This window comes from Moschus berezovskii, chromosome 3, assembly GCF_049115385.1.
Source record: "Moschus berezovskii isolate FMDL1 chromosome 3, NW_MosBer_1.0, whole genome shotgun sequence".
NCBI classification, from domain to species: Eukaryota; Metazoa; Chordata; class Mammalia; order Artiodactyla; family Moschidae; genus Moschus; species Moschus berezovskii.
The window spans coordinates 73874005-73888657 of NC_142462.1; the positions used below are offsets into that span (position 1 = coordinate 73874005).

Consider the following 14653-nt stretch of genomic DNA (forward strand, 5'->3'; position numbering starts at 1 on the left):
TGGACAGAGGAAACTGGTGGGCAACAGTCCATGGGGTCGCAAAACAGTTCAACATGACTTAGCAGCTAAAATCTATTTCTACATTTCATATTATTTATATGGGATTGATTTAAGAATATTGAGGGCTGAATCAAATGATATGAACATTTTAAACATTGTGGTACACATTGCCAAAAATTACTTTTAACCCATGAATAAACAGAACATGAGAAAATGGCTCAGCAATGTAAGAAGAAATATTTATTCCCTCTGTTTTAACCTTTCATATCTTTTTTTTCCAGAGAAGTATAATTACTTTACACTTGTAATTGAGTAGACATACTTCTTAACACTGTTTTTATTGGTTTTGTAACTCAAACCAGTGTATACCATGTACATTTTTCAGTATAATAAGAAAATGTTTTTGCTGTGAGCATTACCCTGGAGAAAAATCCACTCAGTGCAATGTAAAGTCGGAGAAGGCAATGGCAAGCCACTCCAGTAGTATTGCCTAGAAAATCCCATGGATGGAGGAGCCTGGTAGGCTGCAGTCTGTGGGGTCGCTAAGGGTCGGACACGACTGAGCGACTTCACTTTCACTTTTCACTTTCACACATTGGAGAAGGAAATGGCAACCCACTCCAGTGTTCTTGCCTGGAGAATCCCAGGGACGGGGGAGCCTGGTGGGCTTCCGTCTATGGGGTCACACAGAGTCGGACACGACTGAAGTGACTTAGCAGCAGCAGCAGCAGCAATGTAAAGTATCTATTCATCTATTAAATACAAGAACAAAAAAAAAGTCCCAATAATTTAAAGTGGAAACCAGGTATATTCCTGGGTCATTCCACCTGGGCCAGACTTACTAATAAATTTAAAAAATAAAACAAAGAAATTATTATTACTTTGGAAACATTTCCCATCTAAACAAGATGCTGACTTGCATTATTTAATAATATGGGTAACTTTCTCATTCATGAGTTCCAGAGAGAAAGATCCTTGTATATAAGCAAGAGGGAAGGATAAAGATGTTATAGTGCAGATACAAAGAAGCACCCTAAGAGAGTCTACAATTACAGAATTTTCATAAGTATTAAATTCTCTTCATATATTTGGGAATTAAAAAAGAAAGGAACAGACTTAGTTTAGGTAAAATTAAACACAAAAATATGTTGATTTTTGCATTAAAATTATCTACATACAACTTTGTTGGAATCATAAGTTTGAGAAGTGAGCCAAATATTGCCATATTCAGTCTCTAGTAGTACTTTAATGAAAACATCAAAGATTGATCTGGAGGCAATTTGGCTAATCAGAGTTGAAATTCTGATAGGTAGATATTTAAGTACATTGGCTCATGTTTTAAATGCCATGAAAATCTTCCAATTTTGCACACATTTTTCATAATTAGATTTTTTAATTTGCCATTAAAAATGACTATTAAATCTGGCATTAGCTCCTGTTTAAGCTACAATCTACCCAAGTTTCATTTAATCATATATTGGTATTGAGTGAAACAAATATTTTTTTCCCAGCCTGTGTGATGAAGATGTAGTATTTTAAATATATTTTTTAAGATAACAAAATGCAAATAGTGAGTTTTTAGATATCATTTTGAAGGCTCTCTCTGCTTTACATATATATATATATATACACCCTTTTACACAAATCTAGGTAAATATTAAAGAAACATCAAAAGCAAAGTTGGCTGCAAAGTTCAACAGGATATTCTCTTTATACAGAAGCCACTCATAGACTAAATTAATATTATCAAATACTTCTAATATTAATTTTACTCATCTACAAATGTTTACCAAGTTCCCACTATGTACCAAAAAATATGTGAGTCTTTTTTTAAATTTAGGCTTTTTTAGTGTCTTAGTGTGTTCTCCCTTCCTATACCTATATATTCTTATTTCTATATCTGTATCTATCTATCTATATATATATATATCTTTTCCCTGAATAATTGTCATAATTGTCATAAATGAGTATTTGAAAGTATGTCATGCAGGGACTAACATTCATTTCTTAATTCTTTACGTTGACTATGATGGTATTCATTTCTGCCTGTACTCTCACACTAGATGACATACAATGAATTTTGTTTTTCCTAAGTCAACCTAGTCTGAAGCAGAAGAAACTTAGTAGGGGGACAATACAGTCTAATGGGGCTTGTCAGGAGGCTGGAGTTTGGTGAAATTTCCCATTTAGATCCTATGAAATAGGCAGCAGACTGACTAACAACTTTCAGACTGTCTTGATTTTCTTTATAGTAATTTAACTACTAGCTTGGTAATTAAATAAGTTTTGCAAGATGGAATAAAACAATATACTCTTTTTAGAGCCATCTCAGTTTATATTCAAATTAGGGTATTTGACCAAAGCTCTGTTTTTTTCTCCGTTTATAATTTGTATTCATTTTTATGCTATGTGGGTTTTTTTTTAAGATTTTTTGATACAGGCCATTTTTAAAGTCTTTATTGAATTTGTTATCGTATTACTTCTGTTTTATGTTTTGGTTTTGTGGACATGAGGCATATGGGATCTTAGCTCCCCAACCAGGGATCAAACCAATATTTCCCGCATTGGAAGGTGATGTCTTAACCATTGGGCCACCAGGGAAGTCTCTATGCTACTGTTTTAAAATGAGATTAATATTTTAAGGTTCTTAAAATAATTTTTGAAATAAGATGTATGCATACAAAAATATAGATAGATACTAGGATCTTTAACAGTTATAAACTGAGGCAATTTTTATCTCTTTGTGGGATGGGGAGACCTAATAATCGTCATATTCATTCACCTAACTCAGTCTTCTTTTAAAGAATGGCATTGAAACACGTATGTTGTCATATGTGAAACGAATCACTAGTTCAGGGTCAATGCATGTTATAGGATGCTCGGGGCTCGCATGTGGGGATGACCCAGAGGGAGGATAAAGGGAAGAGGGAGATGGGAGGGGGGTTCAGGAGGGGGAACTTATGTAAACCCAGGGCGTATTCATGTCAATGTATGGCAAAACCATACAATATAATAATGTAAAATAAAAAAAATAAATAAATAAACTGAACTTTCAAAAAAATAAAAAAATAAAGTTGCTGTGAAGTTTCAACATCCTACAGTTTCCTTGATTGTCTCTGCCCCACAGCTGGTTCAAACCTGTCGCTTTGGTGATAGAGCTGTCTCACCCCTACCATGTTATTGGTTTCTGTGGCCATCCCTGCCTGGCACTGTGGCCCCCTTGAGGGCAGAGTCTGTGCCCCAGAGCATCATGTGTAATGGGCTCACATGTAGAGTGTCTCACACTCAGAGGGCTTGAAGAAAACTGGACTGACCTTAGGACTGGCATGTAAATATTCTTCCCCATTGCCAAACAATTTACATGGAAAGAGGGGGAAAGACTTGCTCTTCTCTACTTTCTTTGTAATTATTAAAGATAAGAGAAGTGAGTGAAAATGTGTATCTACTTGTAAAAATACTTAAAAGTACATTTGGGTAGGCCATCTAAATGATGAAAATTAGCACGTGTGAATGAATATGGGATGAAAAGGCAAAGAGTATGTGTGAAATGGGGGTCAAGCTATGTCAGTATTAAAGCCCAAAGCAAGCAAACAAAATATTATTAAACCCAAGTCCCTACTTCTTTTGTCCAAGGCTCTGCAGTAAGCATTGCAGAGGAAGTATTTTTAAGACATATCCCCTTGAGAATTGGAGAGGCAATGGCACCCCACTCCAGTACTCTTGCCTGGAAAATCCCATGGACGGAGGAGCCTGGTAGGCTTCAGTCCATGGGGTCGCAAAGAGTCAGACACAACTCAGTGCCTTCACTTTCACTTTTTACTTTCATGCATTGGAGAAGGAAATGGCAACCCACTCCAGTGTTCTTGCCTGGAGAATTCCAAGGACGGGGGAGCCTGGTGGGCTTCCGTCTATGGGGTCACACAGAGTTGGACACGACTGAAGCAACTTAGCAGCAGCAGCAGCAGCCGTTGAGAATAAAACCTGGTCTGAAGGAGCTTTTAGTTCAACAGGGGAGATGTCATCAACACCCACACACATGCACACACACACACACACACACACACACAGAATATTTACTGTAACAAGCTCTCCCTGCCAAGGCTATAAGAATACAGAGAAGGATTGGTGGACAAGCTTTGCTGAGTGGGAAGTAGTTGAACTGACCTTCAAAGAAGGTGAAACGTGGAAAGCTAGAGAGCAGATAAAAGCATACTGAGACACATAATAAGACACTGAGGAAAAGTAAAGTCAAAAATAACCTGTGAATTCAATTGTGAGCAAGAAAAGGAAAAGAAATGGGAGAAAGCAAAGGCTGGTTTCATGCTAGTTGAGTTCTGACTGAAGCAACAAGAATGACCTTAAATGTCTTAGACCAAATAGAAGTTTGGAATGATAGCATGTACTGCTGAGGGCTGAAAGATGAAAGAGTTACATGAGGGCTGGAAGGCGAAAGATGCCATGGTGAGAGTTATCTCACTTAGATGTGAACACACTGACCTCTTCCATTTCGAAGGAGTCTGGTGCTTGGCCTGAAAGACGGGGCAAGCTCTTGAGTTTATTAGTCTGAATTGAATTCTCCTTTCGAGTTCTGTCTTTGACTGACCCCTCAGCCACACAGGGAGGAGGAGCCTGCTTGGTCAGCATGGATGACTGAGGCCACTGTTTGCTCAGAAGAGCTTGGGGAGGATGATGAGGTGTCAAGCTGTCACAGGCTTGAGGAGACCAATGCTCTGCCGAAGGACACAGATGACCTGGGGCATATTTCTTTGTCACAGCTGATGCCTGTGCTTCACGCTCCCTTGTGTCTGTAGAGGCGATAGAAAATTTGTCTGTTGTCTTCAGTGACTCTGATGCTCCCAGGTTATAATCCTTTCTAATGTTCTGCTTTGAACCTTTCCTAAAAAGTTCACCTATTCTTCTTCGATGTTCTTTGGCTTCACTCACTGAGGTGCTTTGCACACTTTTTCCTTCATCTTCCTCTTCAGCTTTGTTCTGCAGGATGTTAACATCATTCAGCAAAGACGAGAACGCGCTGGCCACGTGATCCAGTATTTCTAGCTGTCGGAAACGACCTGAATAATTCAAAAAATACACAATTTTTAGTTTCAGTGAAACTGCATTAATGTAGTAAAAACTGAAGAGATTGAACACACTTGATTTTCAAGATGAGAAGGAGTTTATATTTCTGAATCTCAAGTTTTCCGTTAGTATATATATCACTGGTTACTGTGGGCAAGATTCCCCTATATAACAAAGTATCACTGTGTTATAGGGAAAGCGAATACCTTTTATATTTAGTTGAATATACATAACTGTATAGATTCAAATAATTCCTATGTGTTAAACTATAAAAACTATAGACAAGGATGAATCTTGAGATTAATCTCATGTGTTTAAGTAAACGGCAAAAAGTGAACTCAGTTCCTTCATATGAAGTAAGCTTGAAGATTCTTCCATTGCTTGAGACAGTCACTATCATCAACATTATCTCCATCATGTCCTGCTACATCGGGGGTCCCCAACTTCTGGGATCTAATGTCTGATGATCTGAGGTGGAGCTAATGTATTAATAATAGAAATAAAGTTCACAATATATATATAATGTGCTTGAGTCATCCTGAAACCATCCCCCTCCCCTGCCTTGGTATGTGGAAAAACTGTCTTCCACAAAACTGGTTCCTGGTGTCAAAAAGATTGGGGACCACTGAATTCTACACCCTTCACCAGAGAGTGTGGAAGCATCATGACATATGGAGTCAGAAGGCCTGGATCCAAATTCCAGATCAACTAATCACTGGAAGTATGATCACAAAGTAATTAATAGATTCACGGTGCTTAGCGCTGTGCCTGGCACAGAGTAAATGGCCAGTTTCTTATCTGGAGAATGAAGTAATAGTACCAGTCTTATGTATCTCTCACATCTGTTGTGAAAAGCACACTGCTAAATAGATATCAGCTAAAATTACAAATGTGTTCAGCTCAGAAAGGGAATATATTGTCTTTAGTCTTCTAACAGAAGATAATCGTTAAGGTGAAAATCCGTTGACCTTTCCAAGCAAGCCAGCTCCTCAACTTATAAGTCTTTCTGGATGATCTGTCCTCACTCATCCAGGCAATATGCAAGAACTGGCTTAATTAGTATGAGAAAGATCTAATGCAAGAAAGGCTATTTTGGGGCTATTTAGGAAAAATTGTTAAAAATATTTTTGTATCTCCAGATAATGAAACCACAGTAATGGAAATGGAACACTTTTTTTCTTATTACAGAACCTTCTTTCAACACCAGTGGTACATGCAGGGTTGCATAGCTCAGCAGTGGTCAAAGGCCCCATTGGTGTCGAAACTGTTCTCTGTTCTGTTTGCACCATCATAGCAATGGTACAGACTTCTCCATTAGCAAATCATTGTGCCTATTTGTGTCCTTCACCTGAAAATGGAAGATACTGACTATTCATCCTTCTAGTCCAATGTGATGGGCTTCTTATGGAGGACGATGATATTCTGTTGAGACCTAGAGACACTCTTGGGTTCCAGATGTTTTCAGAAACATTCTGATTACACTTCCCACTTAAATTTAGTTGTAAGCTTAAGAACATGATTGAATCATCATTCCACTTTTATGATTGTGTTAGCATCCATTCTATAGAAGATTTTAATACTTAGACAAAGCCTGTCAATTTTTATTGGTTCAGGTAATTCAGAGAACATAGCAACATGAAGTGTCAGATGAGGATTTTGGTTTGTTTGTTTGTTTTGCTTTGGGGCACACTGAACAATGAAACCAGTTCTCATCCCTTCAAGTTTAAACTTTTTGTACTGACTTTGAGTGAGACATACTTTTCCATTCTGTCTTTGGGACAACCAACTAATTTTATTGTTGTTTATTTTGCATTTGACCTTCTCAGCTTTCTTGAGTTGAAAGTGTACTAGTAAGTGTTGAGTGAGAATAGTTACCATGCACGGTTAGCACAGGGCTAAGTGGTGGAAATAAGAGAGGGCCAGCAGTTACAGGATCAGGGGCTGACTTCTCATTTCCCTGTAATTCATGTGTCAATTTCATCTGTGAAATGTTTACTTCACAGATCAACTCAGTTCAGTTCAGTTCATTTCAGTCGCTCAGTCGTGTCCGACTCTCCGCGACCCCATGAATCACAGCACACCAGGCCTCCCTGTCCATCACCAACTCCAGGAGTTCACTCAAACTCATGTCCACAGAGTCGGTGATGCCATCCAGCCATCTCATTCTCGGTTGTCCCCTTCTCCTCCCGCCCCCAACCTTTCCCAGCATCAGAGTCTTTTCCAGTGAGTCAACTCGTCGCATGAGGTGGCCAAAGTATTGGAGTTTCAGCTTTAGCATCAGTCCTTCCAATGAACACCCAGGATCGATCTCCTGTAGAATGGAATGGTTGGATCTCCTTGCGGTACAAGGGACTCTCAAGAGTCTTCTCCAACACCACAGTTCAAAAGCATCAATTCTTCATCGATCAGCCTTCTTCACAGTCCAACTCTCACATCCATACATGACCACGGGAAAAACAATAGCCTTGACTAGACAGACCTTGGTTGGCAAAGTAATGTCTCTGCTTTTTAGTATATTATCAAGGTTGGTCATAACTTTCCTTCCAAGGAGTAAGCGTCTTTTAATTTCATGGCTGCAATCAGCATCTGCAGTGATTTTGGAGCCCCCAAAAATAAAGTCTGACACTGTTTCCGCTGTTTTTCCATCTATTTCCCATGAAGTGATGGGACCAGATGCCACGATCTTTGTTTTCTGAATGTTGAGCTTCAAGCCAACCTTTTCACTCTCCTCTTTCACTTTCATCAAGAGGCTTTTGATCAACTCAAACAGTCCTCAAATATCAGTAAGTGTTGCTATTCTCCCCAAGTAAAGAATAGATCAAGAATTTTGCATCTCTGTGCAGCTTGGAGGAGGAGACAATAAAGGATGATATTAATTTCTTCTAAAGGTAAAGAACCATTATATTGCAACACCTTGCAGTTTCACATACTCTTTTTAAAAAATGTTATTGCTGAGATTTCTGACACCCATTTCACCCATATGAAAACAGAGGAAACAGAAACTGAGATGAAAAATCTAAGCCAAACCTCTGTTCCAGATATCTATTTGAGAGAAACACTTCATTTCCCTTGACTTTTCTTTCAGTGAATTTATTTAGAAGAGTTTATTTCATTAATAGAATTTTGGCATGTTCCCAGTCCAGAATTCTATGAACGATTCCATGGAGGAGATATTCTTCAAGGCTCCTCTAAGAGAGGTTCTATATTGAAATGGTTTTGAAAACACTGCACTGCACTCCCTCCAGGAAACTGAGAGTGTACCTCAGCATATTAAACAAATCTTGCAGTAAATAAACTTGTTTAACTGCAAGCCGTCTTTCTCCCAAATTGTTTGAGCACAGTATACATGCCCCAAGAATAACCTCAGTCATGTCCTAAACAGTAATATTTCACTGACCACCAGTTGGAAAAAAATTGTAACATGCATGATAACTACAACATTTATGTATGCATTAGTCACTCAGTTATGTCCTACTCTTCACCAGGCTCCTCTGCCCATGGTATTCTCTAGGCAAGAATACTGGAGTGGGTAGCCATCCCCTTCTCCAGGGGATCTTCTCAGCAATGGGATTGAATCCGGGTCTCCTGAATTGAAGGCAGATTCTTTACTGTTTTAGTTACCAGGCAAGTCTAGTTAATCCACAAATCTGAAGATATGACATATTTATAACTACCAATCACAGCTCATGGTGGAATAAGAGTGTTCTAAGCCTCATAGATGAGAAAAGTAAGGTTTCACTTAGTGACCCATGATAAGCTTTGCCAAATTCTGGTTTCTCTGACCTCTGGGTATGTGGCTACAGTATGTATTAGTGCTATTTACCAGTATAGTATTATCTTCGCTGCATGTAGTAGGATTGCACATCGTCACCCTTTTGGAGTTAAGTGTGGCCACATTATTTATTTTGGACAATGAAATCTGAACACACTTGATATGTGTAAGTTTTCAGCAGGAGGCTTTAAGGCCTAGTGCCTGGTGTGCTGCAGTCCATAGGGTCGCAAAGAATTGGATGCAACTGACCAACTGAACAACAACAAATGGTTCCCTATTCCCACCTTTTCCCTGTTACTGCCAGCAAGTATGTTCCAGACAATGGAGTCAAGTCCATGGATAAGGAAAACATCATGGAACAGATCTCTCTTCCTCCTCATGGACTGTAGCCAGCCAGGCTCGTCTGTCCATGGGATTCTCCAGGCAAGAATACTGGAGTGGGTAGCCATTTCCTTCTCCAGGGAATCTTCCTGACCCAGGGACTGAACCTGGGGCTCCTGCATAGGAAGCAGATTCTTTACCATCTGAGCCATAGGGGAGGCCCATCTTCCCCCTCATGTATATACTAATCCACAGTGAACACGGAGAGTGGTCAAGACATAAGCCTGTTTCTGTCTGAAGCCACTGAGCTCTGGGGGTTGATTGCTATTGCACAGATCTCCTGGCCCATCCCTCCTACTACTGTGGTTCATCTGACTTCTCATAGCCACTGCTGAGATTCTGATGCCAAGTGGTCCTCACTTACTGTACAAGTTAGGGTTCTCAGTGTCCATTCGCTGCTTTTGAGCTTCAAGGAAAACACGGATGTTGATTCCTCTGGCTGCTGAGCCACAACCCAGGAATCTGGCTGGGATTCGAGTGCAGATGTCTGGCTCATCAGCACCAAACCCCAGATCCAAGAGAATCTCCACTGGATCTTTTTCCCAAAATTCCAGCCATTCCGGAATGCTGCAGTGAAAATATGAATATCTTTATCCAGTAACAGTTCATTTAACCAAAAGTCATTTTTTTTCCTAGTCACTTCACCCAGTCTTCCAGATATTAAGTAAAGAAGGAATCTGAATAGACAAAAACAGACGGTGTATTTACTAGAGCTCATATATACTTCCTCAAAGGACAGTCCATTACCCCCACTCAGGGACTGCTTGTCTGTACTTTACAATGAATTTACTTAACAGGTTTTCCATTTCACAACATGGAAATGTTCAATTAGATGGAGTAGGGAGATTGTGGGGCAAAAACCAGAAGCAGTGGAGTGATACCCACAAAAAATGGTAGATGATGTCAATATTAAACAGAAGGAAAAGAACCCTGAAAACAGTAGAATATTTTAAAAAAAGAGATATTTAAAAAGAATATTTAAATTAAACATTAAAATAATTAAAAAGAGTATCAATCTAGGGCATCCCTAGTCACACAAATTTGTTGAGGATATCACTAAATGGACACTGCAAGACTGATCACAAATAATGAGTTTAAGACAATAGGTGGGGTTAAAATATGTTCTGTATTTTTTTGGACTTAGCTGAAAAGAAGTATTTTTTTCAAATTGTTCTAGTCAGTGTTGGCACTTAAAATGATACCCTTCAGTTATCTGGAAATTATATTTATATATACCACCTCACTTTCTAATCACTGAACTTTATAGTGACTATGCTAATGACTCTTTAAAACTCATGGACTCCATGGGAACCAGAACTTTTAATCAGGTTTTCCTAGGTTCATCTTTAAAAATTTCTGTTTACCTTTATATGCAAGTCTAGGGAGCTTATTTGAGATAGCTTGGATAATTTTACTTTCATGATGCCAGCATTTAAATTGGATTAACTACAATTCATTTATTTAGGCATCCACACATTCAACAATAGCCACGTATAGTCTCAAATAGGTTCCAACATCAAGTTCACACTTTCTTATGTGACATAGAGATCTTGTGCTTTGCCTCCTGCTTCTACCAAGGAAGAAAAGATAAGCCAAGAACTACTACTGTGGGGCTTAAATGGCCCAGGCTGGATCTTTTAATCATTGGAAAGAACTGGTGAACTGGGGATGCCAATCATTTGATACGTAATATAGAAAAAAAATTGAGGGAGAAAAAATTCCTGCAAAAAAATCTAAATTTTGAATGAAAGATTTAATTTTTTATTTATTGACTTCATCTACAAATTTTTATCTTACTCATTTACACAAATATTTATTGAATGTCTGTCATGTTCTAGGCTCTCAGCTAGGCAACAAGGGGACAAAAAAGAACAAAAACAACATAATCTTGTTTTCTAGTGGCTCACATTCTCATGGCCAAGAGTATAGGTATTGATTGATTTGTCATTAATATTTTCTACATCATTAACTCTTTTTATCTATATTTACCCATGTAAGAAAAACATAAAGCACACTCACCTTGTTACAAATTATAATATCTTACATAAGGGTCTCTCTCCCCTTGGTTATTACTCCTACCAATCCTGACTCCCTTCCTACTGAATTTATGTGTATCTTCCTAGGCATTTTTTTAATATAGTTATATATGCTTTATAGTTTTTACTTGTTGGCTTTATAAACAGTAACATATCCTATGTATCTTTCTGCATCTTGATTTTTTTTCCTCTTAAAATATTACTTAAAGATCATTCTAAGTTAGTAAAGTTGTCTCTGTCTATTCCTTTTATCACTATATAGAATTCCATAAAATGGGTGCGCCAATAGTTTATCTGGCCCTTTCCCCAATGACAGATACTTAATCCAACTTCACTGACTCTTTCACATTGTTCTTGCAGGTTGGAGTTTGGAAATCCTCTACTCATTCTCTCACCGGTTCATTCAACAAGTATTTCTCAAGTGCCTGTTTGTAATTTCATGAAACCCACTGTTGCACAGAACGATTTCTCTGGATAAAGAAGTGCCTGGAAATCACATACCTTTGTGGTATACTGGCAGCAGAATGGCACGAGTTGAAACTGGTCCCTCTGGAGAGAGTGGGAGTTTCTGAAAACTGATGCAGAGATCTGCAGTTGGGGGAAATGCCACTGATGAGATATGTTGATTTAGAGAGTCCCCTGGGAGGTCACTGTGACTCTTTCCCATCCAGAGCAAACACTTGCATTTCCTCTTCATTTCTCATCATCTCATAATGGCCACATCTTCGAAGAAGAGACTGCATGCAGCGGAGGAATTGCTCCTCTCTTCAAAAGCGTTGTGTTACAGAAGGTGTGAGAATTTAGGTGTTAGGTGCCCGCTAGTGCTCATTACAAAGGTGACAGAATGTCTCACTTTTGACAGATGGCAAATCATTGGGGAACCTTTCAGGAATACAGCTTTGCAAGGCACTAACATTCAGGAAGAAGTTAAGATTACGGGATGAAAGAGGTACGGTAAGCGTCTCTTTCAGAGGTCACTGAAGCATCTCTGCATTAATGCCCATAATGGTGGAGGATTTCATATTGCATAGTTAACACTCGCCAGGTGCTGTCATCCATATGCAGTACTAGCAGACTCCTTTATTTTGTGTGTGTGCTCAGTTTGCTGAGTTGTTCCCGATTCTTTTGAGACCCCATAGACTGTAGCCTGCAAGACTCGCCTGTCCATGGGATTCTCCAGGCAAGAATACTGGAGTGGGTTGCCATTTCCTCCTCCAAGGGATCTTCCTGACCCAGGGATTGAACCTGTGTCTCCTGCATTGGCAGGTGGATTCTTTACCATTGAGCCACCTGGGCTTCCCTTTACTATGGCAAAAGAGAAAAATGCGTGTCTCTTTATCCTAATAGGCAGTACAAGTCACTTGAAAGTGTTTCCAAACAGAATAGAACTGTTATAGTTCACTTTTATATAGCTTAGATATACTATAACTCATCTAGTTTCATCAAATATAATAGAAGTTGGCAAAAAATTGTAATTTATTGAAGAATACAATGTTGATATCAATTCTCTCAAGGAGACCAAAGTATCTTACATGGGCTCCTGAATTTGCCTTAGTTCTGTCCATGTTTGGTAAGAATAGCTAGACACTACTTTTCTTTGTTCAATATCTTCTCTGCCCTAAGGCTGAGAAAGTACACGTTTCTGAAAAATAAAGATTCTGTTTCTGATGCTGGGAAGGGTTGGGGGCGGGAGGAGAAGAGGACGACCGAGAATGAGATGGGTGGATGGCATCACCGACTCTGTGGACATGAGTTTGAGTGAACTCCGGGAGTTGGTGATGGACAGGGAGGCCTGGCGTGCTGTGATTCATGGGGTCGCGGAGAGTCGGACACGACTGAGCGACTGAACTGAACTGAACTGAACTGAGCTTTCTGGGAGCCTTGGAGGGGCTTCCCTGGTGGCTCTGCTGCTGCTGCTAAGTCACTTCAGTCGTGTCCGACTCTGTGCGACCCCATAGACAGCAGCCCAACAGGCTCCTCTGTACCTGGGATTCTCCAGGCAAGAACACTGGAGTGGCTTGCCATTTCCTTCTCCAGTGCATGGGCTCAGACAGTATATAATCTGCCTGCAATGCAGGAGATGTGGGTTTGATCCTCAGATGGGGAAGATCCCCTGGAGAAGGGAATGGCTTCTTACTCCAGTATTTTTGCCTGGAGAATCCCATGGACAGAGGAGCCTGGTGAGCTGCAGTCCATGAGGTATAAAGAGATGGACACGACTGAGCGATTAACACTTTCACTTTTCTTGGAAGACAGGCAGAAGATAACTTTCACTTACACTGCCTCCTCTCAGTGGGTCCTAGGCCTGCCATAATTTTTATTTCACTCACTGTTTGAGATTCATACCTTATTTTGTAATGTTCATCAGAGCAACCAGTCATTGGTCTGGACTTGGATCCAGGGGAAGCTACATATAGTCACAGTTCTAAGGAAGCTGGAAGAGCAAGGGTGAGTCCTTGGCCTTGACTCTCATTTTCCTCTTCCACAAAAGGAGTTGCCTGAAGAATTTCTATGGCCCCTATTTTTACATGGTTCTGTGAGTAGCAAAAACATATAATCTAAGAGGGGAAAATTTATGCCCAAGAAGCACTTCAGGTGTGAATTGATACGAGTTGGAAGAATACAGTATTGAATATTTGGTGTTCTACTAGCTTGAATGATCTGGAAAATGCAAAAGTGACTAGAGCAGAGGAGGCAGAGTTCCCATTCCTCCAATGCACACAGTCTGCTCCAGTGGTTCTTCAACTAGAGTGTGCTTCAGAATATTTGTAGCATGGAGAATGGAATTGTAGCATGTATATTATCATAAGTGACCAGTCCAGGTTCGACGCATAAACTTTCCTCTGTTCATTTCTTTGCATTTGTGCTTTTTTAATAAAATTCTTTTAAAAAAAAAAAAAAAGAATATTTGAAAGGCTTACAAACACATTGATTTCTGACCCTTAGGTCCAGATTTTCTGACGCAGTGTGCTGAAGTGACTTGGAATTCTATTAAGTTCGCAGGTGATATTGCTGCTGATGTTGGGACCATTTTGAGACCTAGTCTATCCTCATATTAGGAAACTCAAACTGCTTTCTACCTAACATTGGAAATTATATGTAATATTGTCTAGTTAATAGCATGATAATCAATGACATTGGCAATATGAAAATGTGAATGTAACTATTTTATGAACAGGTTCTCATGAATAGCTGAATTTTAGTAGAATACCGTTTAGGAATATATTTTCATTAAATTTCCCCCTAAGTCAGCATTTACTAATTTAAAATGCCCACTCCTTTAGGACAATTAAAGAACCTCTATTTTTCTCAAGGCTGGTGAAAATAGTCTAAGCACTCTGGCTGAACCAGTGACAAGATGCCAAGACCCATGGCATGATTAAGA

At 39.4% G+C, this 14653-nt stretch overlaps 1 protein-coding gene across 2 annotated transcripts in view; it reads right to left on the reverse strand.

Moving 5' to 3' along the window:
• ITPRID1 (ITPR interacting domain containing 1) overlaps positions 1-14653 on the reverse strand; it is a 132343-nt gene that overhangs the window by 66403 nt on the left and 51287 nt on the right. For both annotated transcript variants that reach the window (XR_008685248.2, XM_055420921.2), the window contains exons 7-9: positions 11770-11856; positions 9597-9799; positions 4498-5072 (exon numbers count right to left, since the gene is read on the reverse strand). Coding sequence is in view for 1 of the 2 variants with exons in the window: in XM_055420921.2 (XP_055276896.2) it covers positions 4498-5072; positions 9597-9799; positions 11770-11856 (865 nt within the window). In the remaining variant the exon portion in view is untranslated. The remainder of the gene's footprint in view (positions 1-4497; positions 5073-9596; positions 9800-11769; positions 11857-14653) is intronic.